Source organism: Aquarana catesbeiana, linkage group LG03 (genome assembly GCF_042186555.1).
Source record: "Aquarana catesbeiana isolate 2022-GZ linkage group LG03, ASM4218655v1, whole genome shotgun sequence".
Lineage (NCBI taxonomy): Eukaryota > Metazoa > Chordata > Amphibia > Anura > Ranidae > Aquarana > Aquarana catesbeiana.
Window position 1 is genome coordinate 722,612,082 of NC_133326.1, and position 26,451 is coordinate 722,638,532.

Here is a 26,451-nt window from a genome sequence, read left to right on the forward strand (position 1 = left end):
CCTGGACAATTGTGTTCGCCGTTGCTGACCAAGTCCCTGCCTGCTGCCTGGACCAGTGCTATCCTCCTGTATACAACTGCGCTACTACAACCACAGGTAATCTTTTGTTTACGCTTTGCTTAGCATAATGTATTTTGGGGTGTAATTCTTGGTATGTGCATGCTATGTGTCCCTAGAACACCTGACTGTGTTCCTTGCATGTTGGATCTCTGTATGTGGTCAGGCCGTGTAGAAGTCTGACACTAGTGGTATCGCCATACTCAGGAGGAGTAGCAGAATGTATTTTGGGGTGTCATTTTTGCTATCTAAATGCTATGTGTTGGAGATATCTTATAAACTGACATCTTTGTGTAAAAAAAGCGTTTTCATTTTTTTCCACATTTTCCAAAAATTTTGGGAAAAAAATGAACCATTCAAAAGACTCATTATGCCTCATAGATTATACGTTGGGGTGTTAGCTTTCCAAAATGGGGTCATTTTGTGGGTGTTTCTATTGTCCTGGTGCTCCAGGGCCTTCAAAAGTGTAATAGGTGTATGAGAAATGAGATGTGTAATTTATGCTCCTAGAACACCTGATGGCGCTCCCTGCATGTTGGGCCTCTGTATGTGGCCAGGCAGTGAAAAAATCCCACACATGTGGTATCATTATACTCAGGAGGAGTAGCAGAATGTATTTTGGGGTGTCATTTGCGGTATGCACATGCCATGTGAGAGAAATAAGCTATTACAATGACAATTTTGTGAAAAAATAAAAAAATAAAAATCTTAATATTGCAAAGAATTGTGGGAAAAAAAATTACAACTTCAAATAACTCACCATGCCTCTTACTAAATACCTTGAAATGTCTACTTTCCAAAAAGGGTAATTTGGGGGGCATTTGTACTTTTCTGGCTTGTTAGGGTCTCAAGAAATGAGATAGGCCACCAGTACATCAGATGTGATACATTTTTTATGATTTGCACCATAGCTTGTAGACTCTAAAACTTTCACACAGACCAAATAATTTCCACTAATTTTGGGTTATTTTTACCACAGTTATGTAGCAGTATAAATTGTGGCCAAAATTTATGAAGAGAAATTAACAATTTGCAAAATTTTATCACAGAAATTAAGAAAAATTTGTTTTTTTTTCAAATGTTTCGGTCTTTTTTCATTTATAGCGCAAAAAATAAAAAAACCACAGGTGATCAAATACCACCAAGAGAAAGCTCTATTTGTATGGAAAAAAGAACAAAAAATCATTTGGGTAGCCTGTTGCATGACTGAGTAATTGTCATTCAAAGTGTGAGAGCACTGAAAGCTGAAAATTGGTCTGAACAGGAGGGGGGTTTAAGTGCCCAGTAAGCAAGTGGTTAAACGACATATAGTGGTAGAGAGAGTTAGGATTTTTTGATTGGATTCTTTTTTAAGCCGTGCACCCCATTTAATAAATTCACCTCTTATCACACATTTCTGTGCTTCCCAGGTTATGAGTGGGAAGGTTTCCTTATTGCTAATTAAATCAAAGTATGTCTTAATGGATTCCATAATCTGATTGAGTACATCTGGTTTTAGGAGTAAGGTGGGATTTAATCTCCAATTACAGGCTGTAGTTTGGTTGTCAGGTTGGGACAAGGTTTTGGCGATGGGGGCATGATAAGAAACTAACTGAAACCCTATTTTGGCTTCTGTCAACAAGTCAAGGTCCCTTTGTGTTATAAAGATGTAGTCTATTCTGGGCTGGAATATTTTTATTGTGGTGTCGAAGAAAATGTTAAATCTTTCTCTGAGGGATTTAGAAGTCTCCATGTGTCCACTAACATCAAAGAACTCAACATGGATTTAATACATTTAAGTGTTCTATATACAACAAGAAGTTTGACTGTTAGAGGTGTCTTGGAGAGGGTTTAGTGGGATATTGAAGTCTCCACCAAGTATCACTATACCAGCTGAGAACCACTTCCATTTGTCTATAACCCTCTGGCAAAAAGAAACATGTGCTTTATTAGGGAAATACATGTTCGCAACGTCAATTGTCCATTCAATGTCCCCTTTATGAAGAGGAATCTACTTTCCGGATCAGCATGCTGCTCTGTGACTGAAAAATTAGAGTTTTTACTCCGCAGTACTACAGCACCTTTTGTCTTAGCCAGAGGGTTAGTGGTATGGAGTACTTTTGTGAAATAATTAATATTTAGTTTTGGAAATTAAAATGAGTTTCCGAACTATTATTCTTTTTAAAATGAGTTTCCTGTAGGAACAAAATTTTGGGTTTGGGTTTAGAGATTTCCCTTAGTAGTTAGGACCTTTTTTCAGGTATGTTAAGGCCTTTGGTGTTGTGTGAAAATATCGTGGGGCATTTACCTAATTCAGAGTAGGCCATGTTAAAAGAGAAAAAAAAGTGGGGGGTTCTAGGTAAGATGGGAAAGGTAAGTAAGGGCTAAGAGATTTTTAGCACAAGTTATATCACAATGCCTGTATAAGTATAGACCGTGGTCTATTACTAATGGCAAAGATGATCTGTAGACCAGTTGTAGGCTTAACAGAAGTTAGTTTTATCTCTTAAAATTCATGATTTACATAATTTTGTCGGGTGGTGGGAGAGTTGCAGATCAAAATGCTATCCAAGCAGAAATAATCCACGAATAGTCTTGTAACTATTAACAAGAGTAGAAAAATGAACAGAAGGTATTATCAAAACTGATAAGGGTGTAACTTTGGCTCCACGGCAATTATTATAGTAATAAGAAGAAATTTTAACAATAAACGGTCTTGGATACAGCCAATGACCCAAAAAGTCTCACTAGCTATACAGTCAGGTCCATAAATATTGGGACAGCGACACAATTCTAATCTTTTTGGCTCTATACACCACCACAATGGATTTGAAATGAAACAAAACAAGATGTGCTTTAACTGCAGACTTTCAACTTTAATTTGAGGGTATTTACATCCAAATCAGGTGAACGGTGTAGGAATTACAACAGTTTGTATATGTGCCTCCCACTTTTTAAGGGACCAAAATGAATGGGACAATTGGCTGCTCAGCTGTTCCATGGCCAGGTGTGTGTTATTCCCTCATTATCCCATTTACAAGGAGCAGATAAAAGGTCCAGAATTTATTTCAAGTGTGCTATTTGCATTTGGAATCTGTTGCTGTCAACTCTCAATATGAGATACAAAGAGCTGTCACTATCAGTGAAGCAAGCCCTTATTGTACCCTTCCTAGTAGCATTGCATCATTTTTTTTAAACCAGATACAGTAAAAGGGGGTATCTCCCTTATATATGCTTTATGTGGTGGTAAACTCGGCCTTATTAAAACTGACACATTTATGGCCTGGGAAAAAGATATTAGCACAGTCTATATTCTTGATCAATGGCACCACGCCATATCAGCAACATATACCTATTCTAGGAATGCTAATCTCTGGGAATTAATGCACAAAATGAATCTAAGATGGTGCCCAACACCCTACCGCTTATCCAAATTTTACCCTCATACGTCCAACCTTTGCTGGAGAAATTGTGGACAAGTAGGCACATTATTCCATCTTCTATGGTCATGTAAATCTTTGGCCAAATTCTGGCCTCATATTTTTTCACCTAATATACAAAATCACTGCTATACCATTGCAAATATCCCCTGGATTGGCCTTGTTGAATTTAGATATAGAAAAAATCCCCAACCCCTTGAAAAATGTAGTGGTCAACGTTCTATTAGCTGCCAGACTAGCACTGGTAAGACAGTCTCCCTTGGTCCTTGCAGTAGATGAAGTGGTAAACCTAGTTCAACAGTAGGGATGAGCCGAGCACCCCCCTGTTCGGTTCGCACCAGAACATGCAAACAGGCAAAAAATTTGTTCGAACACGCGAACACCGTTAAAGTCTATGGGACACGAACATGAATAATCAAAAGTGCTCATTTTAAAGGCTTATATGCAAGTTATTGTCATAAAAACATGGATCAATGCAAAAAAAAGTTTTAAAAACGGCCGTTTTTTCGGGAGCAGTGATGTTAATAATGCTTAAAGTCAAACAATAAAAGTTTAATATTCCTTTAAATCTAGTACCTGGGGGGTGTCTATAGTATGCCTGTAAAGGGGCGCGTCCCGTGTTTAGAACAGTCTGACAGCAAAATGACATTTCAAAGGTAAAAAAGTCATTTAAAACTACTCGCGGCTATTAATGAATTGCTGGTCCGACAATACACATAAAAGTTCATTGATAAAAACGGCATGGGAATTCCCCACAGGGGAACCCCGAACCAAATAAAAAAAAAAAAAGACGTGGGGGGTCCCCCTAAATTTCATACCAGGCCCTTCAGGTCTGGTATGGATATTAAGGGGAACCCCGGCCAAAATTTAAAAAAAAAAAAGGCATGGGGTCCCCCTCAAAATCTATACCAGACCCTCAGGTCTGGTATGGATTTTAAGGGGAACCCCGCGCCAAAATTTAAAAAAAAAATGGCATGGGGTCTCCCCAAAAATCCATACCAGACCCTTATCCGAGCATGCAACCTGGCAAGCCGCAGAAAAAGAGGGGGGATGGGAGAGCGCGCCCCCCCTCCTGAACCATACCAGGCCACATGCCCTCAACATTGGGAGGGTGCTTTGGGGTAGCCCCCCAAAACACCTTGTCCCCATGTTGATGGGAACAAGGGCCACAACCCCACAACCCTTGCCCGGTGGTTGTGGGGTCTGCGGGCGGGGGGATAATCGGAATCTGGAAGCCCCCTTTAACAAGGGGACCCCCAGATCCCGGCCCTCCACCCTGTGTGAAATGGTAAGGGGGTACTGTACCCCTACCATTTCACAAAAAACTGTCAAAAATGTTAAAAATGACAAGAGACAGTTTTTCACAATTCCTTTATTTGAATGCTTCTTCTTTCTTCTTTCTTCTATCTTCCTTCGGTTTCTTCCTCCATCTTCTTCTTCTTTTGCTTATTCTGGTTCTTCTGGTTCTTCCTCCAGTGTTCTCGCCCGGCATCTTCCTCTGCGGCGCCGGTGTCTTCTTCCCTTCGTCTTCTGGGCTGCTCCGCATCCAGCATGGTGGGAGGCTCCCGCTGTGTGACGCTTCTCCTCTTCTGACAGGTTCTTAAATAACGGAGGGCAGGGCCACCCGGTGACCCCGCCCCCCTCTGACGCATGGTGACTTCCCTGTCTGCCCCCTCTGACGTCACGGGGAATGCCACAGGGAAGTCCCCATCAAGTCCCCGTGCGTCAGAGGGGGGCGGGGTCACCGGGTGGCCCCACTCTCCATTATTTAAGAACCGTCAGAAGAGGAGAAGCGTCACACATCAGGAGCCTCCCACCATGCTGCATGCGGAGCGGCCCAGAAGATGAAGGGAAGAAGACGCCGGCGCCGCGGAGGAAGATGCCGGACGAGAACACCGGAGGAGGAAACCAGAAGAACCAGAAGAAGAAGAAGATGGAGGAAGAAACCAAAGGAAGATAGAAGAAAGAAGATAGAAGATAGAAGAAAGAAGAAACATGCGCCCCTTTACAGGCACACTATAGACACCCCCAGGTACGAAATTTAAAGGAATATTACACTTTTATTGTTTCACTTTAAGCATTATTAAAGAGGAGGGCCCATCAAAAAAAAAATTAAAAGTCAGCAGCTACAAATACTGCAGCTGCTGACTTTTAATTGAACACTTACCTGTCCCAGGGTCCAGCGATGCGGGGGATCGAAGCCCCGCTCATCTCCCCCTCCGTTCAGCGGCGCCGGCATTGCAACTGTGGGCGCCGGGCTGTGATTGGCCGCTCACTCACCTGGGACCTGTAATGGGTCCCAGATGATTGACAGGAGGGAGGGAGCAGAGCCGAGCCCTTCCTGTGCCGAGGGGGAAGTGATGTCACCAGCCCAGGCACTGGAAGAGGCAGACTACGAGGGACCCCCTAGCAACAGGCATTTAGAGGTAAGTAAAAAAAAAAACAAATTTCCAAATGTTTTTTTTTTTAATTTTTTTTTTTAGGCACAGTCATGGATTTTTTTTTTTTTGGGTGGAACACCACTTTAAAATCACTGCTCCCGAAAAAACGGCCGTTTTTAAAAATTCTTTTTGCATTGATACATGTCCCCTGGGGCAGGACCCAGGTCCCCAAACACTTTTTATGACAATAACTTGCATATAAGCCTTTAAAATTAGCACTTTTGATTTCTCCCATAGACTTTTAAAGGATGTTCCTCGGCTTTCGAATTTGCCACGAACACCCCAAATTGTTCGCTGTTCGGCGAACTGGCAAACAGCCGATGTTCGAGTCGAACATGAGTTCTACTCGAACTCGAAGCTCATCCCTATTCAACAGTATTATTCATATGAGCAAATGTATGCACTAGCTTCAAATTCTCTAACTGTTGCAACTGACATATGGAGCCCTTGGGTAGAATGGTACAACAAACAAAATATCAGGTAGTTCGATCAAACCATACCTAATGACATGATTTCAATCATAGGTGGTAACCTCTGACCCATACTATTTATTTTATTTGTTTTATTTTCTTCTCAGTTGTGTTACTTGTTAAGTTTTCATGAATTTTCCTCTTGTTAAAAGTATGTTACGCAACTTGTAAGGTTCTCCGGGTGCGGGCTTGCGCCTCTCAGTGTGGACACCTGGGAACCTATTTCTTGTATTGATATACCAACGTTTGTATACTTTTTTTTATGCAAACTCTCAGTAAAAATGTATTAAATTATAAAGGGCAAAAACTAGCTAATTTCTCACTCAGCATTTACAGATTTACGTTTTTTATATTTGCCTTTTATAATTTTTTAGTGATGTTAGTGATGAGTTGGACACCGCAGATTCTGATTAAGGGGTAAGTTTATGAACGTAATCAAAGTTCAGATGCCAAATCCAACCCCCAATATCCCAAAAAAATATTCACAGATAAATTTCCCAAGATACTCACAGGAAATGAACAGGAAAGTTGTGAGAGTGACCAAAGTCATGAAGGCCAATATCAGGAGGATCCCCAGGATCAGTATCACCCGGTGTGTATTCTTGGCAGGCGGAATCTCTACAGACAGAGAGGATAGTGAATAATCCTGCGTGTATCAGCCTGTATAATAATCCTTCAGAATTCTTATCTCATGTAAAGACATTTTATATTCATCCTGGATCATCTGTGTGCTCATTCCCTTCATACAAATCCGTAATCTTCTACTATACCTGTTGTAAAGGACTAGCGTCAAATGTAGAGCTGTAAGGACACCGCCACTCACTGTTTCTTCTTTTTAAGGGCTTTGTTTGCCCATTTTTATTAAAAGCAAGTTCAGCAAACAAACATAGTTTTCCCTCACAGGGGTTTCAGCATCCCCTTTTCCATCAACAAAGCGACATTCAGCCTAGTTGGCTCTCACTTGCAGCACTGCTGCTCTGGCCTTACGCCAGACCCTTGTCTGTCTCCTACAGACTATTTCCCCGACCAACTTGGTGCACACAGCTAGCAGCTTCTTGCTGCACTGGCTCCCCCTAGTGGAACCCTCCTGACTCCTGGCCAGACTTCCTATCTGCCAGGGTAGAGCCCAGAACCATGGTCAGGTTACTACCACGTTTCCTCGAATATAAGACCTAGCGTTATTTTCCAGGAGGGCTGCAATATAAGACCTACCCCAAAAATAAGCCCTAGTTTAAAATGCTTGTAAAATTCTATAATCCACTCTATTACAGTAGTATATAATGTACAACGTGTGTGTTTCTGTAATATAAATGTGGGGAAGAGAGTTCCAGCGGGTCACAGAAGCGCAGAGTGGCGCTATAAATATATAAGGTATTTGGCACAATTATATTACAGAAACACACACATTGTACATTATATACTATTGTAATAAAGTGGTTAATAGGATTTTACAAGCATTTTAACACACTGGGGATTCCTGTCAGGCAGGGAGAGAGAGGGGGAGAGAAGACAGCACATTACATGGAAAGACCTAAGCCCTACTGTGTCTTTTCTTGCCAAAATTAATATAAGACCCGGGCTTATTTTTGGGGAAACATGGTACTAAAAGCCCAACAAACACCTGACCAATCAGTATGCTGGCTGTTCTCAAAATCAGGACCCAGGACTAGGGATTTCATCCCAACCAGATCTCTCAGAAATCCCCGAGCTCCAGGTCCCAAGTGGACTTTGCAAAACACTCAGGAAACTGAAAGGTCAGTTTCCTCTTCGTGTTACAAGCTCCCTGGAGACCCTCAACCCTTCCGGTTGAGAATTCTGGGTCACAACTTCCTTCTAGACCCTGGCAGGGCAACACTCTGCCATACTGTATATATCTATAAATATATCACATCATATTAGATCATATAATAATATTCCACTATAACTGTATATGTACATATCACATGTTATTTCATTATCATAATATAATTGAAAACAAAGCGATTGTTTGGGACTTCATATGAGGTAAAGACAATTTAGGTCATATATCTCCATCCCTATCTAATGGGAGTAACAGGGAAGGGGGAGGACAGTGGGAACAGATGGGACTTTATATGAAGCACGCAGTCTCAGGGACAACCAGCTATCAATATTATAATTGCTTATATAAGTACAATAGTACAATAGGACCATAATCGGCAAGATAAGATCAATGAATGACAGGGGTAATGTAACCCCTGGATAAGATCCTAAATACACCTACGCATGTATAAAGTACACAGTCTCAGGGACAACCAACTATCAATAGTAAAAGTATAAATCTGTTTATTAAGATGCAATAGGACCATTATTAGTAAGATAAGAACAAGAATTAATAGTGGTAGTATAACCCATAAATTTTATCTATATACACATACATGTTGATTGTTAAAATATCAGAACAGTATTTACAATAATGGAAATGACCTCCAGACTTTCTAGTCTGCCAGGTGTATTAGGAAAGAGACCCTAGATATGGCATCTCGATCCTATACCGCAAAATAGGTATAAAGTGTAGAACACATGGGAGTATAAAATGTAGTATGTAAATCCAGACACGGCTTCAACTCAACCACTCATAAGGAGCAAGCACGTGATAATGATCTGAAACTAAATAGATAATTGTCCAATAGTTGACATATAGCAGAAGACATGATATACATATTGGGATGGGACCAGTCCCATAGTAGTACTTACAAACAGGTCTGCTGTGTATAGGGGGCATGGTAAGGCACTGGATATCGGGGGCCCACCGGTAATGGTAAATCCACATCTTTATTGTTAATATGAGACACTCCATTACTATGGACGTTTTTAGAATTGTTATTGTTGTTGTTTACACTGTTCTCAACAGTGGCTAATTTGACTAATATAGCCAAATGGGAGCGTAGATTCTGGTTCACACAGTACTACTGTATGTCTACTACATGTCCTACTACCGTATGTCTACTACCTGTCATACTACCGTATGTCTACTACATGTCCTACTACCGTATGTCTACTACATGTCCTACTACCGTATGTCTACCAAATGTCCTACTACTGTATGTCTACTACATGTCCTACTACTGTATGTCTACTACATGTCCTACTACCATATGTCTACTACATGTCCTACTACCGTATGTCTACTACATGTCCTACTACTGTATGTCTACTACATGTCCTACTATTGTATGTCCAAAAAATATTGTCTTACAATGTCTAAAAAAATAATAACTTACCTTTGTCTGTTGCATTCCTCATCCTTCGTAAATCAAGACCACTCATATTGGCATACGTATTTTCTTCATACAATCTCCCTAAAGAGGAACATAGATATTAATATAGATATTGTGGATTCCGGGGAGGATATTCAGGTAATGTAATTCAGATATAATGAAGCTGTGTGAGATGAATGGATACTCTCCGCTCACCTCCACTCTCCACTCTGTTTTACCGCTAAAAGGTGGAGCTTTTCTAATATATGATATTGCTGATGTTTGTGACTTATCAGGAATTTATTCATGGAGAATTGTAAAAGTTACTGACCGGTCCACCTTCTTATATCACCAATCCATAGCATTGAATATAACAGTATTGAAACGTTTAGTTACGCGATTAAAAGGAATATTTTAAGTTCAAGTGGTGTGACTTGCACATTCCCTATCTGGGGGTCAATCTAGCTGTCACTGTGGATCGTTTATATGAGGCCAATTTTCCTCCACTATATCGTAAGCTAGAAGAGCTCAAACATTGGGCCAACTTGGAGTTATCTTGGATAGGCAAAGTTAACTCAGTGAAGAAGACTCTGCTCCCATGCATCCTTTATCTCTTTAGATCCCTACCCATCCCAATTGTCAAAGATCATTTGCTGGTGCTTCCAGACAAAATTAATCAAATGTATCTGGGGTGCGAAGGGACATAGAGTCTCCAAGGAAACCTTTTTTTGTGCTAAGGATAAGGGTGGAGTAGGGTTACCTAACCTCTTATGGTACTACCAAGTGGCACAACTAACCCAGATCTCGGCAATTTACTCTAAGTCAGCTCATGCTGACTGAGTGCGTATGGAAAGGCAGGTGGTCCCACATTTCACATTGGACTACTTACTATGGTGCTTTCAGAAGCCTAGACTCACTATTTTGGCCCCACACTCTCTCACTCTATCGCGCTTTGGGACTCACTCAAGACTCACCCACAACTGGTCTCAGATTGGCATCCTTTATTACTTCTCTTTTGTAACCCCTCTTCCCTCCAGGTTTAGAAATAAAAGCCTTCAAATGGTGACTGAACAAAGGGTTGTACAGAATTGGACATTTTATTAAGTTCACAGGCCCACTTACTTTTGCCTATTGTGTTAGTAAACTAGATATGCCATTATCTGAAAAGTTTCAGTTCCGCCAAATTTTTCATTTCCCCCATAAATTATGGTCATCAAAACCGGATCCGCTGAGTATCACCAACTACGAGTTCTGGTGTGGACAAGTCATGGAGCAGAGGGGGGGAATTTCAGTGATCTACAAGTCATTGGCCATGGCCCATACAAAATCCTTCTACATGCTAGAATGGGAGAGGGATCTTGGTCTGGAATGGGATCTGGAAGACTGGAATAGAGCCTCTGCCTGTGCTTACCATGGAATATTAAACACAGCTCTGGTAGAGGAAAATGTGAAATTCTTGATGAGATGGTATCTTGTCCCTGTCTAAATTAGCTAAATTCTATCCTTCATCTTCACCTCTCTGCTACCGGAACTGTCAAATGATAGGTTCAATGATGCATATATGTGGGATTGCCCTAACATTAGGATCTGGAATAAGATCTTCCAATTGGTTGATAAAATCATGGGCATACCAGTACCTAAATCTCCTCAGATTGCATTATTGAATTCATGTCAGGTCTGCCAGGAGATTCCAACCGTCACTACGGTTTCCTGATCGGTAGTCTTGTTATCCCAGTATCAGGTGGAGGGACGGTTGAGATCCTGCAGCCAGTATTAGGGGACCAGCCTAACAAGGAACAATTGTTAGGCAAACAGCCTAACAAGGAACCACCAGCAAATAAATCACTGTTAGTAGAGGCCGAAGACAGGAACCAGGTGGGAGAAAGGACAATCCTAAATGATCCAAGTCATCAGACCAAGGAAGGATCAACTGACAGGGGGATTAACCAGAAGGCGACGTCAGAAACAGGCAGGGTCGGCAACAAGATCAGTATAAATCCAAGGGGTAATCCAAGAAGCGGAGTCAGGAACAAGCAAAGTCAGCAACAAGAAACACATTAACATACACCAAGGAACAGGAACCTATACTAGAGCGAAGACAGAAGAGGAAGTGATAATTTTGATATTTTATAGGGTCACAAGATCAGGTGACTTCCTACAGCTGGTCACAGGGTGGAGCCAGCATCCAAACTCAAGAAGCAGAACATAACAAGGATTCTGCCCTAAAGGGGTTGTAAACCCTAGTGTTTTTTCACCTTAATGCATCCTATGCATTAAGGTGAAAAAACACCTGGTAGTTACCAGTCCCCCAGCCCCCCGTTTTACTTACCTGAGCCCTGTGTACGCACTGTGCCTCTGCCCGGGGTTCTTGGCACTTGATTGGATAGATTGATAGCAGCGCAGCCATTGGCTCCCGCTGCTAGCAATCAAATCCAATGTCGTGGACGCTGGGGGGCGGGGCTGAGTCATACATTCAGCGGCTATGGAGGCCAAATGCTGGACTCGGGAGCGCGCCTGCAAGGTAACCCCCCAGGAGAGAGCATCTCCTAGGGGGTTATATGATGCAGCGAGGATCCGTGAGAGCCGCCTTGGGACCCCAGAAGTCGGTGTTCGGGGCCACTCTGCAAAACAAACTGCACAGTGGAGGTAAGTCAGTATAACATGTTTGTTATTTTGTTTTTTTTTAAATATTTGAAGCTTTACAATCACTTTAAGGGAAGTTTCCTGGTGGCTCATGCAATAGGAAACCGTCCAATGAACCCCAGGTCCCCGACACGGTGTGACAATTTAAAAAGTTAGCTCTGCCTCTAAATGTACCCATCCTCTTATTATGTTTATTGTTACTGGGGCAAAATTAACCTTAGCTCGGGCTTGGAAACAGCCCCATGTTTCTTTACAAATGGCAAACAGCAAAATCTCCTGGATTATGGCGCAGGAGAAAATGGTGAGCATCCTTATGGATCCGTCTGAAAAATTTGAAGCTATCTGGGAATCCTGGGCCCAATATATGCAGGTACCTCTTTTGCCTTGAGGCTGGCCTTTTCTCATGGGGTCGGGTGTGGTCCAATTGATCACTATTCTTTTTCTCTTATTCTTTCTTCTCTCTGTTTCCCAACTTTCTCTTCTTCTTTCTTTCTTGTTAGCTCTTCCTTTTTTTCTTCCACTGTTCTCTAAATTGCAACTCAGCTCTTGGAGCCTTACTGTCCCTGGTTTGTTTAAGCTCTTGTTGTAGTTATAACTGGGACCCAAGAACTGTATGTACTCATTGCAAGTTGCTCTTTGGTTCTACATATAGCCTAGAAACACCATATCCGGATATATGTACAGACCACTCTTCTTTTAAGAAATGCTGTTGTACCAGGCAGTATGCTGCAGCTGGGGGAACATGACTGCCAGTTTCTTGCCCTTCTGTGGAACCCCCTCTCTCTAGGCTCACGTTACTCCCTTCCTCAACCTGGGTACCATCAGCCTTCAAATCGCTGCGCATTCTCAAGCAGCATATAACCGACATTGTGTTCGAATAATTCTGGGGACTCCTCCGTGCATGATGGTGCGACTATGAAAGGAGTGACTGTGGACAAGGAGCAGGTGGAATAGGCCACTTTGGCAGCTGCGTTGGCAGGCAAACTACTCTGAGCCTGGGTGACAGAAGATGTTGACAATGACATTGTTGACATTTTTGCAGATTTATTAAAAAAGAAAAACTGAAATATCACATGGTCCAAAGTATTCAGACCCTTTGCTCAGTATTTAGTAGAAGCACCCTTTTGATCTAATACAGCCATGAGTCTTTTTGGGAAAGATGCAACAAGTTTTTCACACCTGGATTTGGGGATCCTCTGCCATTCCTCCTTGCAGATCCTCTCCAGTTCTGTCAGGTTGGATGGTAAATGTTGGTGGACAGCCATTTTTAGGTCTCTCCAGAGATGCTCAATTGAAGTCAGGGCTCTGGCTGGGCCATTCAAGAACAGTCATGGAGTTGTTGTGAAGTCACTCCTTCGTTATTTTAGCTGTGTGCTTAGGGTCATTGTCTTGTTGGAAGGTAAACCTTCGGTCCAGTCTGAGGTCCTGAGCACTCTGGAGAAGGTTTTCGTCCAGGATATCCCTGTACTTGGCCGCATTCATCTTTCCCTCGATTGCAACCAGTCGTCCTGTCCCTGCAGCTGAAAAACACCCCCACAGCATGATGCTGCCACCACCATGCTTCACTGTTGGGACTGTATTGGACAGGTGATGAGCAGTGCCTGGTTTTCTCCACACATACCGCTTAGAATGAAGGCCAAAAAGTTCTATCTTGGTCTCATCAGACCAGAGAATCTTATTTCTCACCATCTGGGAGCCCTTCAGATGTTTTTTTAGCAAACTCCATGCGGGCTTTCATGTGTCATGCACTGAGGAAAGGCTTCCATTGGGCCACTCTGCCATAAAGCCCTGACTGGTGGAGGGCTTCAGTGATGGTGGACTTTCTTCAACTTTCTCCCTTCTCCCGACTGCATCTCTGGAGCTCAGCTGCAGTGATCTTTGGGTTCTTCTTTACCTCTCTCACCAAGGCTCTTCTCCCCCGATAGCTCAGTTTGGCCAGACGGCCAGCTCTAGGAAGGGTTCTGGTCGACCCAAACATCTTCCATTTAAGGATTATGGAGGCCACTGTGCTCTTAGGAACCTTAAGTGCAGCAGAAATTTTTTGTAACCTTGGCCAGATCTGTGCCTTGCCACAATTCTGTCTCTGAGCTCTTCAGGCAGTTCCTTTGACCTCATGATTCTCATTTGCTCTGAGATGCACTGTGAGCTGTAAGGTCTTATATAGACAGGTGTGTGGCTTTCCTAATCAAGTCCAATCAGTATAATCAAACACAGCTGGACTCAAATGAATGTGTAGAACCATCTCAAGGATGATCAGAAGAAATGGACAGCACCTGAGTTATATATATGAGTGTCACAGCAAAGGGTCTGAATACTTAGGACCATGTGATATTTCAGTTTTTCTTTTAATAAATCTGCAAAAATGTCAACAATTCTGTGTTTTTCTGTCAATATGGGGTGCTATGTGTACATTAATGAGGAAAAAATGATTTTAGCAAATGGCTGCAATATAACAAAGAGTGAAAAATTTAAGGGGGTCTGAATACTTTCCATTCCCACTGTATATAGTCTATGCTAAATGCAGAGTATATATAGATGTAGTGCCATTTTGGTAGATGCTTAGTGGTGTTTTTGATAGTGTAGGAGGTAGAAATAGGTAAATTTAACCAGGACTATGTGTTTTTTACTGGGCCTGGTTGTGGATTTGAGGTTGGGAGTGAAAGAGTAGAAGAGGGTTTGGCCGCCTACACTTGGACTCAAGGATACCTCCTCTGCTTGGGAGTGGACTCTGCTGGAAAGAGAGGATGGGCTGAGACCTGAGTGGCAGGAAACCCCATGTGAGAGAAGTGACCAATAGTTAATTTTTGTGGTCTGGAAGGTGGTCTCTCATAAAAAGGGGGGGTCACATGTCCCCAGGGGGATTTTCCAGGAAAGGGCTCGAGGTCCCAAGGTTCGGGACCGGAGGCCCGGAGGTTCAGAGACCCCGGCGCCTCCGGGGAGGAGGCTGGAAAGCCCGGGGAGTTCAGAACTATAGGGAGGCCAAGGTGGGGTTCCCTAGAGCAGGAGTTATCATGTAACGCAGGAGGAAGTAGCAACTAAGCGGAAGAAGAATACTGGGAACAGCTTTCTGTGAGTAGAACATGGACAGTTGTTGGGAGAGTGCAAAGGGAGTGCAAACCCAGTGGAGCTATTCAGAAATTCTTTGTTGTGTATCCAAGGACCACAGTTGGAAATACTTCTTGGGGTTAGTGGAGGAGGTTGGACACTGGTCACGGAAATAGGTGGTGAGGACTAGGACTTTAAGTTTCAACTTCCACGGCATTATTCACAGTGATGGCATTATTCAGCTGCCCATAGTGAGATTGTACTTCAGAAATCAGAGAAGGATCGCTAACAGGGGAATTTAATCTACAAAGCTACGGTTACAATTTGATATTTCTCTTTTTCTAGTTCAAATATGGGATTCAACTGGGCATCTCATATGCTTCATCCTATTGCCCTACAAATGTGTCCCAAATAAAGCCATTTAAAAAGTTCAGAGTGTGAAGTGCTACTTTTATGGAATCACATGGGAGGATCGGAAATGGGAAAAAAAGGTGGCATAAGGTAAAATGAACAAAATCAGCAGCTCCCAAGGGAGTAATGTGTATATATATATATATATATATATATATATATATATATATATATCTCTGTCCACACCAACAACACTACACAGGGCCACCGTATAAGCAGCCTTATATAGTGTGGGGCGTGGACATAGTCCCCCTGAGCCATGATTGGCCAAAAGCACCAATTTGGACATTTTTACTTAGGGGTGTACTCACTTTTGTTGCCAGCGGTTTAGACATTAATGGCTGTGTGTTGAGTTATTTTGAGGGGACAGCAAATTTACACTGTTATACAAGATGTACACTCACTACTTTACATTGTAGAAAAGTGTCATTTCTTCACTGTTGTCACATGAAAAAATAGAAGAAAATATTTACAGAAATGTGAGGGGTGTACTCACTTTTGTGAGATACTGTACATATATATATATATGTAGCGCACAACCCCTGAAGGAGCTACAATTTGTGTGTTCTATCCATAAATAACATTTACCATCTATACCATCTAGCCCATCGCAGCCCATAGAAATAGAAACAGTCCATTTTGTCATTTTCTCTTGCGTTTATTGATGTACCATGAACTGGTATAGGAGAAGGGTTTTCTGAGATGCTCTTTTTGCTGCTTTATGATCTTTCCTTTGCCTTTTCATGCAAAGACTTAGAACAATGCGGACTATGAAAATTCACTCTGAATAACCTTTCATTGTGAAGACAGTAGTAGATTTACTAGAGAAAACATGGTAAAGATTCACTCTGAATAACTTCTTCACCTGCAGACCTTATTTAGAACAATCTGTATCTCTATTTGTGCTTGGAGCTTTACCGCCGCCTTTTGACCACTACTTCCCGCCTTTACAGTACTTCCAAGTTGAGCTAAGGAAGAGATTACTCTGAATAATTCCTCCCGCCTGACTGATTGGAATCCCGGGGTATTGTTGAACTCTAAGTCACAGGCTATCACCACCTGTCTCACTGACTTGCGTACCAACATCCCTCAGCCTCTGGTAGTACCTTTCCCTGGGCTTTCACTCACTTGATCAACAGTCCCTGTTCCACTCACAAACAATCGATCGCCCAGTTGTCTTTCGCTTAGTTGCTACTTCTTCTGCAATGGTTTCTCCATCCCTTCTCTCCAGTCTGGCACGCTCCCTTCCCCATAGGGGCGTCCAGCAATACCAGTGACTACATGCTGTGCGGTGTCACTCACTTCTCTCCTCCATGTGGCCTGGTCCCCCCCTCCTTCCCCGTAGGGAAGGGGCTCTGCTCCGTTCCCCGCAGGGGAACTCTCTCTCTGATCTCTCCCTCTCCGGACTCCTTTGCAACATGTGACCCCAGCTTTTATGAGAGTCCCGCCCCCTGCCAAATAAATTAATGATTGGCCAGGACACAAACTGCCTGTCACTCAGATCCCAAGTCCAACCTCTCTTCCAGAACCATTTCCACTGAAAGCAGGAGGAGGCATCTCTGGGTCCAAGCACAGTTGGCCACACCCTGCACTACACTGACACTCCCAGTTCCCAAAATAAACAACCAAGGCTGGAGCATGTTGCCCAGACACTATGCCTCCACGTGATGTTATCTGCTGCCTGCAGAGTTTTACATTGAAAGAGGAGATCATGCAGAAAGCCCGCAGGAATGATCAAATCATATTTAATGGAGAAAACATCATGCTCTTCCATGACTTGTCTCAAATAACTCTAAAAAACCGCAGGGCTCTACGTCCTCTTCTTGATAAGCTCCGGGAAAAAGATCTACGCTATACATGGCGCTTCCCATTCGCTCTACTCGTGACCCACAACGGTAGACAACATTCTCTGAGATCACCAGAGGACCTGACTGGGTTTTGTGATGCCTTTCACCTGGGTCATGTCGAACTACCGGAATGGTACCAGGAATTCCGCCTACCACCACTGGAAAGGAGCCCACCATGTTCGCCCGTCACCTCTCCTGAAAAACGTCAACCAAAAAAAATGAAACAAGGCCGAAGCGGAGGCTCGGTGGCGGGCACACCAAACAACAGGGCACACTCTTCTAGGGCGCCGGAAAATGCCTATTAAACAAGTTGCTGACAGGAGCCATTGACACTAAATATCGAGGGTTCACGCAAGTTAATATGTTCATGCACCCTTTTTCTTAAATGTTTGAGTTTGACTTACACCATCTGATTATCTACAGCCTTACATCGCCATAGACTGGACTTTGCACAATAGATGTATGCTGATTACAGAAGTTAAAGGCCCCCCTTACCCACGTAGGATGGACTTTACCCTATCTCACATACCCACAATAACACGGGAATACAGTCGAGGACTTATTATACTACGGCAACCTCATGGTCTCCCCATAGGCTCTGACAGGTACCCTGAATCACACAAGTATAGAGGTAGCCAACATTCACATACCTCACACTGTGGACCTGAACTGCCTATCATATAGACGCAGACCTACAGACATTTTGGGGGTTTTCCCTTCTTTTTTTTCTTTTTTCATAATATGTTTAATGTTATTTGCCATGAGTTAGATCCATATTGGGATATATTTGGCTTATATTTCACTGGTATAATTAGTATACAGGTTTATGCGTACCTCATAAGAGGGGGAAAAGAGGGAAAAAAAAACAAACTTTGAGGCAGAAAGTCCTTTCCCCCTCCCCTCCCCTTTGTTCGGTAGATCGAATACAATGAACCTGAATGTGCAGAATTACCAATCTGGAAGCACTATACTTGATATTATTGGTGGCTGCGGCCTCCCCCCTCCAGTTTTATTGTTTACCACTTTCATTAGTGAGGCGGTTGGCACTAGCTGTCACCCTTGTTTGACGTCTCCCTCCGTCCCTTAAAGTGTGTCCTGCAGTAACTATTAGGTGCTCCAGGACACACTACAAACGTCCTTATTGATAGTGTAACTATTTTGAAGGTACGAAACAGATAACTTCCTTCGTCTTCCTATAATCTATAATTGATTTTCACACTTCTTGTTTTGTTTCAACCCTCTTTTTTTTTTAATATAGTGCTTGTATGCACTTCACTGAATAACTGATAATGCTGATTGAACCTACTCTCATAATCTTTTAAGTACTGCTTACAGGTCCTGACTCTCTGAATCTGTCTCCAGTGGAACTATGGCTTACTCCTCTCTAGGCCAAAATCCTACGGTGGTATCCCACAACGTCCAGGGATTGAACATCCCCGAGAAAAGATCAACCCTCCTAAGGGAACTTAAAAAAGGTGGCCTCACTTTGCCTTCCTCCAAGAAACGCATTTTAAATCCCACAAAATACCCAGGCTCACTGATTCCTTCTTCACTACAGCACACAATGCAAATAACGAGCAGGCAAAAACGAAAGGAGTGTCGATACTAATTAGTAGAGAAGCCCCCTTCGAACTAACAGACAAATTGACAGACCCAGACGGAAGATTTCTCATACTGAAAGGGAAATATGATGGTAACCCTATTATACTTTCCCAACAAGTTACATTTAGCTTTTTGCAGACAGCTGGTACGAGAATTAGCAGGATTTAGCTCAGGTTGCATAATTTTGGGAGGGGATTTCAATCTTCCTCCAAACCCCCTGACAGACACATCTACGGGCAAATCACACATAACATACAAGACCCTAAAAAGTATTAAAAAATCGTTACATTCCTTGCACCTTATAGATTCATGGAGCTTCTTACATCCGGAAGACAAGGATTTCACATTTTTCTCCACCCCCCATGATAAATATTCTAGGAACGACTACCTATTTGTTTCACTCAGAGACCTACATCTCGTCTCTTAGGCAAAAATAGGGTTCCAGTCTATATCTGACCATGCACCTATCTCAGTCAAGCTAACCCCCAGGACTCGCACAAAAAATACTTCCACATGGCGATTAAATTCATCTCTACTGACAGATCATGTGCTACTACCTAAAGTCACATCTCTCTTGAAAGAATTCTTTGCACACAATACCACTCAGGACATAGACCCCCTAATGGTGTGTGTGGCCCACAAGTGTACCATTCAGGGGGAGCTGATTAAGATGGGAGCACAACGCAAAAGGGAGAGAGAAAAAGAGGTAATCAAATTGACAGACAAAATATCAAAATTAGAGACACTACACAAACACTCACTATCGGCACGAGTGGCAACCGAATTATTAGACACCAGGAAAACATTACAACAAACATTAGATGCCAGTACGAAACGCCTCCTATTTTTCAAGAAAAAAATCTATTACGAATACGGAGACAAGACAGGCAAATTTTTAGCTAGAGCCCTGAAAGGTCCCCGCCACAAAAACAATATTCTAGGCATAACTAATAAAGACGGTAAATTGGATGTAACAGATGATTTAATAGCCCAACACTTTCATGATTATTATTCCAAATTGTATAACTTACCGAAGCAACACAAACCAGCGGACATTCTAGGGACTAGACAACAAGCTATACAAGACTATTTACTCTCCTCTAACCTCCCCAAACTCTCTGAAACTGACACTGAGCTCCTTGACCAACCTATAGATTCCACAGAAGTACAGTTAGCAATTAAAGACCTGAAAACCGGGAAAAGTCCTGGTCCAGACGGATTCTCCTCGATTTATTACAAAACATTCACAGATATATTAACAAACCCCCCTCACTCATTCTCAACCCCAAGGGAAACCCCCCCAACTTTTTTATCAGCCCACATAACAGTCCTGCCTAAACCAAATAAAGGTCCAACACATTGTACTAGCTACAGACAAATCTCCCTATTAAACTTAGATGTTAAGCTAATGGCAAAAATCATAGCAAACAGACTGAGACCCCTACTACATAATCTGATCGGACATGAGCAAGCTGGTTTTATGCCAGGCAGGGAAGCAAAGGACAATGTCACAAAATCACTTAACATCATTCATGCTGCCCACATGCGAAAATTCGAGGGCCTTCTCCTGTCCACGGATGCGGAGAAGGCCTTCGATCGAGTAGCGTGGGACTTCATGATGGAGGCGTGCAGATTCATAGGCCTAGGCACACACCTGTTATCATGACTACGCTTTAACAGATCCTTATCAGACACAGTACATATCTCCAATGGTGCCAGACAGGGATGCCCCTTATCCCCGCTCCTCTTCATACTCTCACTTGAACCATTCATCAGGAGAATAATGATGAACCCAGATATTAGAGGCTTTCATATAGCAAATAAGCAATACAAGATAGCCGCATATGCGGACGACTTACTATTTTTCCTAACGAAACCACACACATCCCTTCCAAACCTGCTACAAGAATTCTCTAAATATGGCTACGTCTCAAATTTCAAAATCAATTATACTAAGTCTGAAGCAATGAACATTAATGTTCTAGATCATACCCTACAAATCATACAAAACAATTGCCTCCTTAAGTGGGAGAGAACAGCACTTAAATATTTGGGGATTTGGCTAACTCCAAAACTCTCTCAGATAGTCGAGACAAATTTCCCACCACTTCTAAAAGCCATAGAGCAGGATCTGACTATCTGGCATCCAAAAAAATTCTCATGGCTTGGAAGGGCGGCCATATGTAAAATATCCATCCTTCCTAGAATTCTTTATTTATTCAGAACCCTACCAATAAAATTACCCACAAACTTTTTCAAAAGGCTGCAATCAATTCAACTCAAATTTGTATGGGCACGCAAACATCCACGAATCAGATACTCACTACTGACGAGACCCAAAAAATGGGGAGGGATGGGCCTACCGGATTACAAGAAATATTATTTTGCATCCCATGTCACTGGAATCATAGATTGGCATTGCCATGCTGACCTCAAAGACTGGGTCTACTTAGAGAAGGAATTGAGCCCTATACCCTTGAAATTCTCACCCTGGATATCGGGCTCAAAATACCCACCACTCTTAAAACAACACCCCTTGATAAACACCACTTTATCAATTTTTCATCAATTAACTAAGAATACCAACTTCTCTACATCATTAAGCCCGCTCACCCCACTACATCACAATCCAGACTTTCCCCCTGGTGAAGGGAATCCTCATCTACTGCGGTCCTTAGACCCAAATACTCCCCTTCTGGCTAAACACTGCTTCCAAAACACCCAGATAAAGGACTTCTCCACACTCAAACTACATAACGACATGACACACCTACCACAATGGACTTATTTCCAGATACGCAGCTACACTAACAATACTCATCGTAAAAGACACTTTACCAGACGACTTACTGAGGTGGAATCAGTGTGCCTGGACGGAGAACATATCCAAAAAGCTACCTCGATATCATACGCCTGGTTGCAAAACTCAGAAAAACCTTCTGGGGATAGATTCAGAGAGCAGTGGTCAAAAGAACGCGGTGTGGATCTAACTGACAAACAATGGCAGAATGCTTGTATACTGGCACACAAATGCTCATTAGGCACCAGACCACAAGAAACGGCCTACAAATTGCTGACACGATGGTATGTCACCCCTGACAAAATACACAAATGGCACCCTCAATCCTCTGAACTCTGCTGGCGATGCCAGAAGGACAGGGGCACACTCCCACATATGTGGTGGACTTGTCCCATGATAGCCCAATACTGGTCGGGAGTGAATGCAACTATTAGACACATAACAGAAACCTCATTGAGGTTGGACGCGGCGTGCTGTCTACTCCATGTCACCACCTTTCTGACTCAGCGATACAGGAATTCAATCTAAACACCTATTGAATGCAACCAAATCTCTTGTGCCGCTGTTTTGGAAAACCACTAGCACCCCGTCAATTGGAGATTGGCTCTCCAGAATTAAAGACATATGTGACATGGAGGAGACAATAGCACAGTCCAACCACTCGATTGAAAAGATACCACAAAACCTGGTCTCCATGGTTTGCCTTCAGGTATTCACAAAAATATGAGGATCTGAGGGTAGCCACATTCACTTGATCTTTCCGTGAATAATTATCTTACTCTGCCATACCCCTTCTGGGAAGAATGTACCCGCACCGAGAGCTGAAAACTGAATAATGATCGTTATAGACCCGATAAACGATAAGTATAGCATATATACTTTTTCATAACCCCTGTAATTTATTGAGAATGTTACATCATGAATACTTATTGGAAACAAAACACTGTGATATTAGAGACACAAAACAAATTGACACATCTGAAGATGACCACTATATCCTATATCCTTCTCCTCCCACTTTACCTCTCCCCAATTTCTTCTTTTCCCTTCTTTTACCCTTCTTTCCCCATATCCCTAATAATCCCCTCTATTCTCTTTCATAAATCTGTACTCTACTCTATTATCTAACTTCATCCTGTTCTTCTTACGCTACAATGCTTCATTATTTAACAAATTAAGTATACAAGACCAACTATTTACTAATAAAATACCATAGATATTGTGTTACATATATACGTTAACAGAATTATATCACATGTATTTACATGACTCCTTATACACAATGTATACTTCTTTGTATGTTTTCTTATGTTTATCATTAATAAACTTTAAATGAAAAAAAAATAAGAAAATCAAGTGTCCTGTGCATAAATAACAATGTGCAATAAAAGTGCCAACATCGTAAATAAATGAACTAATTTAATAAATGAATAGCTATGTACAGCACCCTGCCATCCCTTCCCACCAGCCATGACCTTCCAGCATTGCATAGAGAAGCACAGATACCCAGTGATGATATCACTGAGTCTAAAATGAGGAATGTAATGAGAAGAGAAAAGGCAAAATATAATCAAATTAAATGTCACCTTTACCAGATAAAACTAAGAATTAAATTGAAACCAAAACTCCCAACTTGATCCCAGTCTCAGGTGACGTATCATGTGATGCTGGTACTGGTCCCAGTACAATGATTACTATATGTAGATTACCTGACATCATTTCAATCTCATTGTTCCTCTTCATTGCTCTCCGTTGATAAGTGTGCTCTGTGCTGTTCACTATATGAGAACCAGAAATGTTTTCTGATATGAGAGATTTCCTCATACTGACCATCTCCGGATCTCCAACCACAGACCAAAGCGTGAGAAACATAACAGACAGGAAGTAATATTTCACCAAGAAACAAAAATAAACATGTTGCCGGCCCTAAAGGATTTCATTAATGGGTCATTTCACCCAAAAATTGGACTTTATTACGGGTGTAGCCTGGCTGGCTTCTTTTATGTCTTCAGTTCTCCATCAATGAGATCTCCCAGTCAAAACCCCAGGTCTGTTCTCACCAAACTTGGCATGTTTCAGTTACATTACTAAACATTAGTTACATTTGTTACATAGTTACATTTGTAGACTAGGACAGTCTATGGGTGCATAGAGTTGTGTGAATGGTTTGGCCCGAGCATGAGTTTGGGCCGAACATTGGCTATTCGCCCGTTCAATGAACACCCAAATTATCAGGGCGTTCGACAGTTTGTTTCGGCCCACCGAACGACTAGCATGCACTACACTAAGGGTGCGCATCTTCAGGACAGTGCAGTGAGACATGCGCACCCGGCTGTGAAGCTGCCAGCTGTCACAGCCGGATGCCCACAGTAGTATTGCCAGTGCTGTGGACAGGCAGGGGAGAGAAGGGAGGGTTTGGGTGGCCACGTCACTGGATTGTGGGACAGGTGAGTGTCTTTTTATTAAAAGTCAGAAGATACACTTTTTTTGTAGCTGCTGACTTTTAATAAACAAAAAATTGACTGGAACTCCGCTTTGAATTAAAAATAACCTCACTCCCTTAAAAAGTGCACTAATCCGGCGCACTACAGGGTACAGGCATTCACACACACTGCTGCTGGGAGGTCAGGAGTAGGGATGAGCTTTGAGTTCGAGTCAAACTCATGTTCGACTCAAACATCGGCTGTTCGCCAGTTCGCCGAACAGCGAACAATTTGGGGTGTTCGCGGCAAATTCGAAAGCCGCGGAACACCCTTAAAAAGTCTATGGGAGAAATCAAAAGTGCTAATTTTAAAGGCTTATATGCATGGTATTGTCATAAAAAAAATAAGAGATTTCACCATGCCAATAAAAAAGGGAACAAGTTCAATAGGCATCTTGACCCCCTGGGACTATCCATTACTAGTCTTAGGCAGAATCAAGATGTCATCATCAGGAAAGCTGATAGAGGTGGGAGTCTAGTGATTCAAAACAGGGAAGACTATGTAGCTGAAGCTATGAGGTTATTGGGGGATACAGTCACTTATACTAAATTGAAAGGTGACCCTGTTGTAGAGTATACGAAAGATCTAAAATTACTTTTGGACCAAGCATTATTGAATATGGTCTTAACCAAAAACGAGTTTCAATTTCTCTACAACAGACATGCTTTAACCCCACATTTTTACCACATCCTGAAAGTGCATAAAAGCGAGGTGAACCCCCCTGGTAGACCCATCATTGCGGGTATTGACAGCATTACCAGCAATGTAGGGTGCTACATTGATCATTTTCTGCAGGGAATAGTTACGAATCTTCCATCTTTCGTTAGGGACTCGAGCCACATGTTGGATATCTTATCACACTACATATGGCAGCCTAGATATAGATGGCTTTCCTTAGATGTAGCCTCACTCTATACGTCGATCGATCATGTTTATGGCCTTAGAGCAGTGAATCACTATTTGTCTAAGGAAGGTGGTCTTAACTCTGTACAGGCTAAGTTTATACTTGATTGTGTTGAATTCTCCCTTAAACACAATCATTTCTCCTTTCTCGGAGAACACTATTTGCAGATAAAGGGCACCGCGATGGGGGCCAGGTTCGCCCCCAGTTATGCCAACATCTTCATGGGGTATTGGGAAGAATTGTTCATTTGGAACAATAATCCCTTCGGAGCGAACCAGGTCCTCTTCGCTAGATATATAGACGATATCCTTATCATTTGGGATGGATCCGACCAGGAGCTAAGACAATTCCTTGAGCACTGCAGAAGCAATCCGTTTGGGATTGAGTTCACGCATGTCATCAGTAGTGACATTCTCGTTTTCTTAGATCTGGAGCTCAGGAACGGCCTTAATGGGAAAATTATTTCCAAAACACACTTCAAACCCAGCAGTGGTAATTCCTTTTTACATGCTGAGAGCAACCATCATCCTAGATGGATCAAGAACGTCCCATATGGTCAGTTTTGTAGCCTTAAGCGCACTTGTACAACGAAAAGCGACTATCTTGAACAGAGTAAGATCCTCCGAAACAAATTCATTGATAAAGGATATGATCCCACCCTAATAGATACGGCCTGCAATAAATATGTCCATCTATATGAGGAGCCCTCGGTACATGATTCACAGTCCACCCCTGCGAGTGATGAAGACACTATACAGACTCGGTTCTCCACCCAATATACCAACAGGGCTTTTGAAATACAAAGTATTTTACGGAAGAACTGGAGTATCCTCAAACACGATCCTATTTTGAGTAAACACCTTTCCGATAGACCCAATATAGTTTATAGAAAACCCAGTGACTTAAGAAGCCTGATAGCCCCCAGCATGGTGAAGAAACCTCTAAATAAGTCCATCAATGTCTGGTCGACTATTTTTGACCAGAAAGGCAGTTACAAGTGTAGCGTTAGAAACTGCGGCACCTGTCAATACATGTGGCACAGGAAAAAGTCTGTCACTGGTATAGATGGCAGAACTCACCACCTGAAGCAATTCATTAACTGCGGTACTGA

General features: G+C 42.3%; 1 protein-coding gene across 1 annotated transcript in view; it reads right to left on the reverse strand.

Moving 5' to 3' along the window:
- The window catches only part of LOC141134934 (uncharacterized), an 86,458-nt gene extending 62,731 nt beyond the window's left edge, over positions 1 to 23,727 (reverse strand). Inside the window, exons 1-3 of the mRNA XM_073624366.1 lie at positions 23,663 to 23,727; positions 9,630 to 9,707; positions 6,898 to 7,005 (exon numbers count right to left, since the gene is read on the reverse strand). Of these exons, the coding sequence (XP_073480467.1) occupies positions 6,898 to 7,005; positions 9,630 to 9,707; positions 23,663 to 23,696 (220 nt within the window). The 5' untranslated portion in view covers positions 23,697 to 23,727. The remainder of the gene's footprint in view (positions 1 to 6,897; positions 7,006 to 9,629; positions 9,708 to 23,662) is intronic.
- Between the last annotated feature and the right edge of the window lie 2,724 nt (positions 23,728 to 26,451).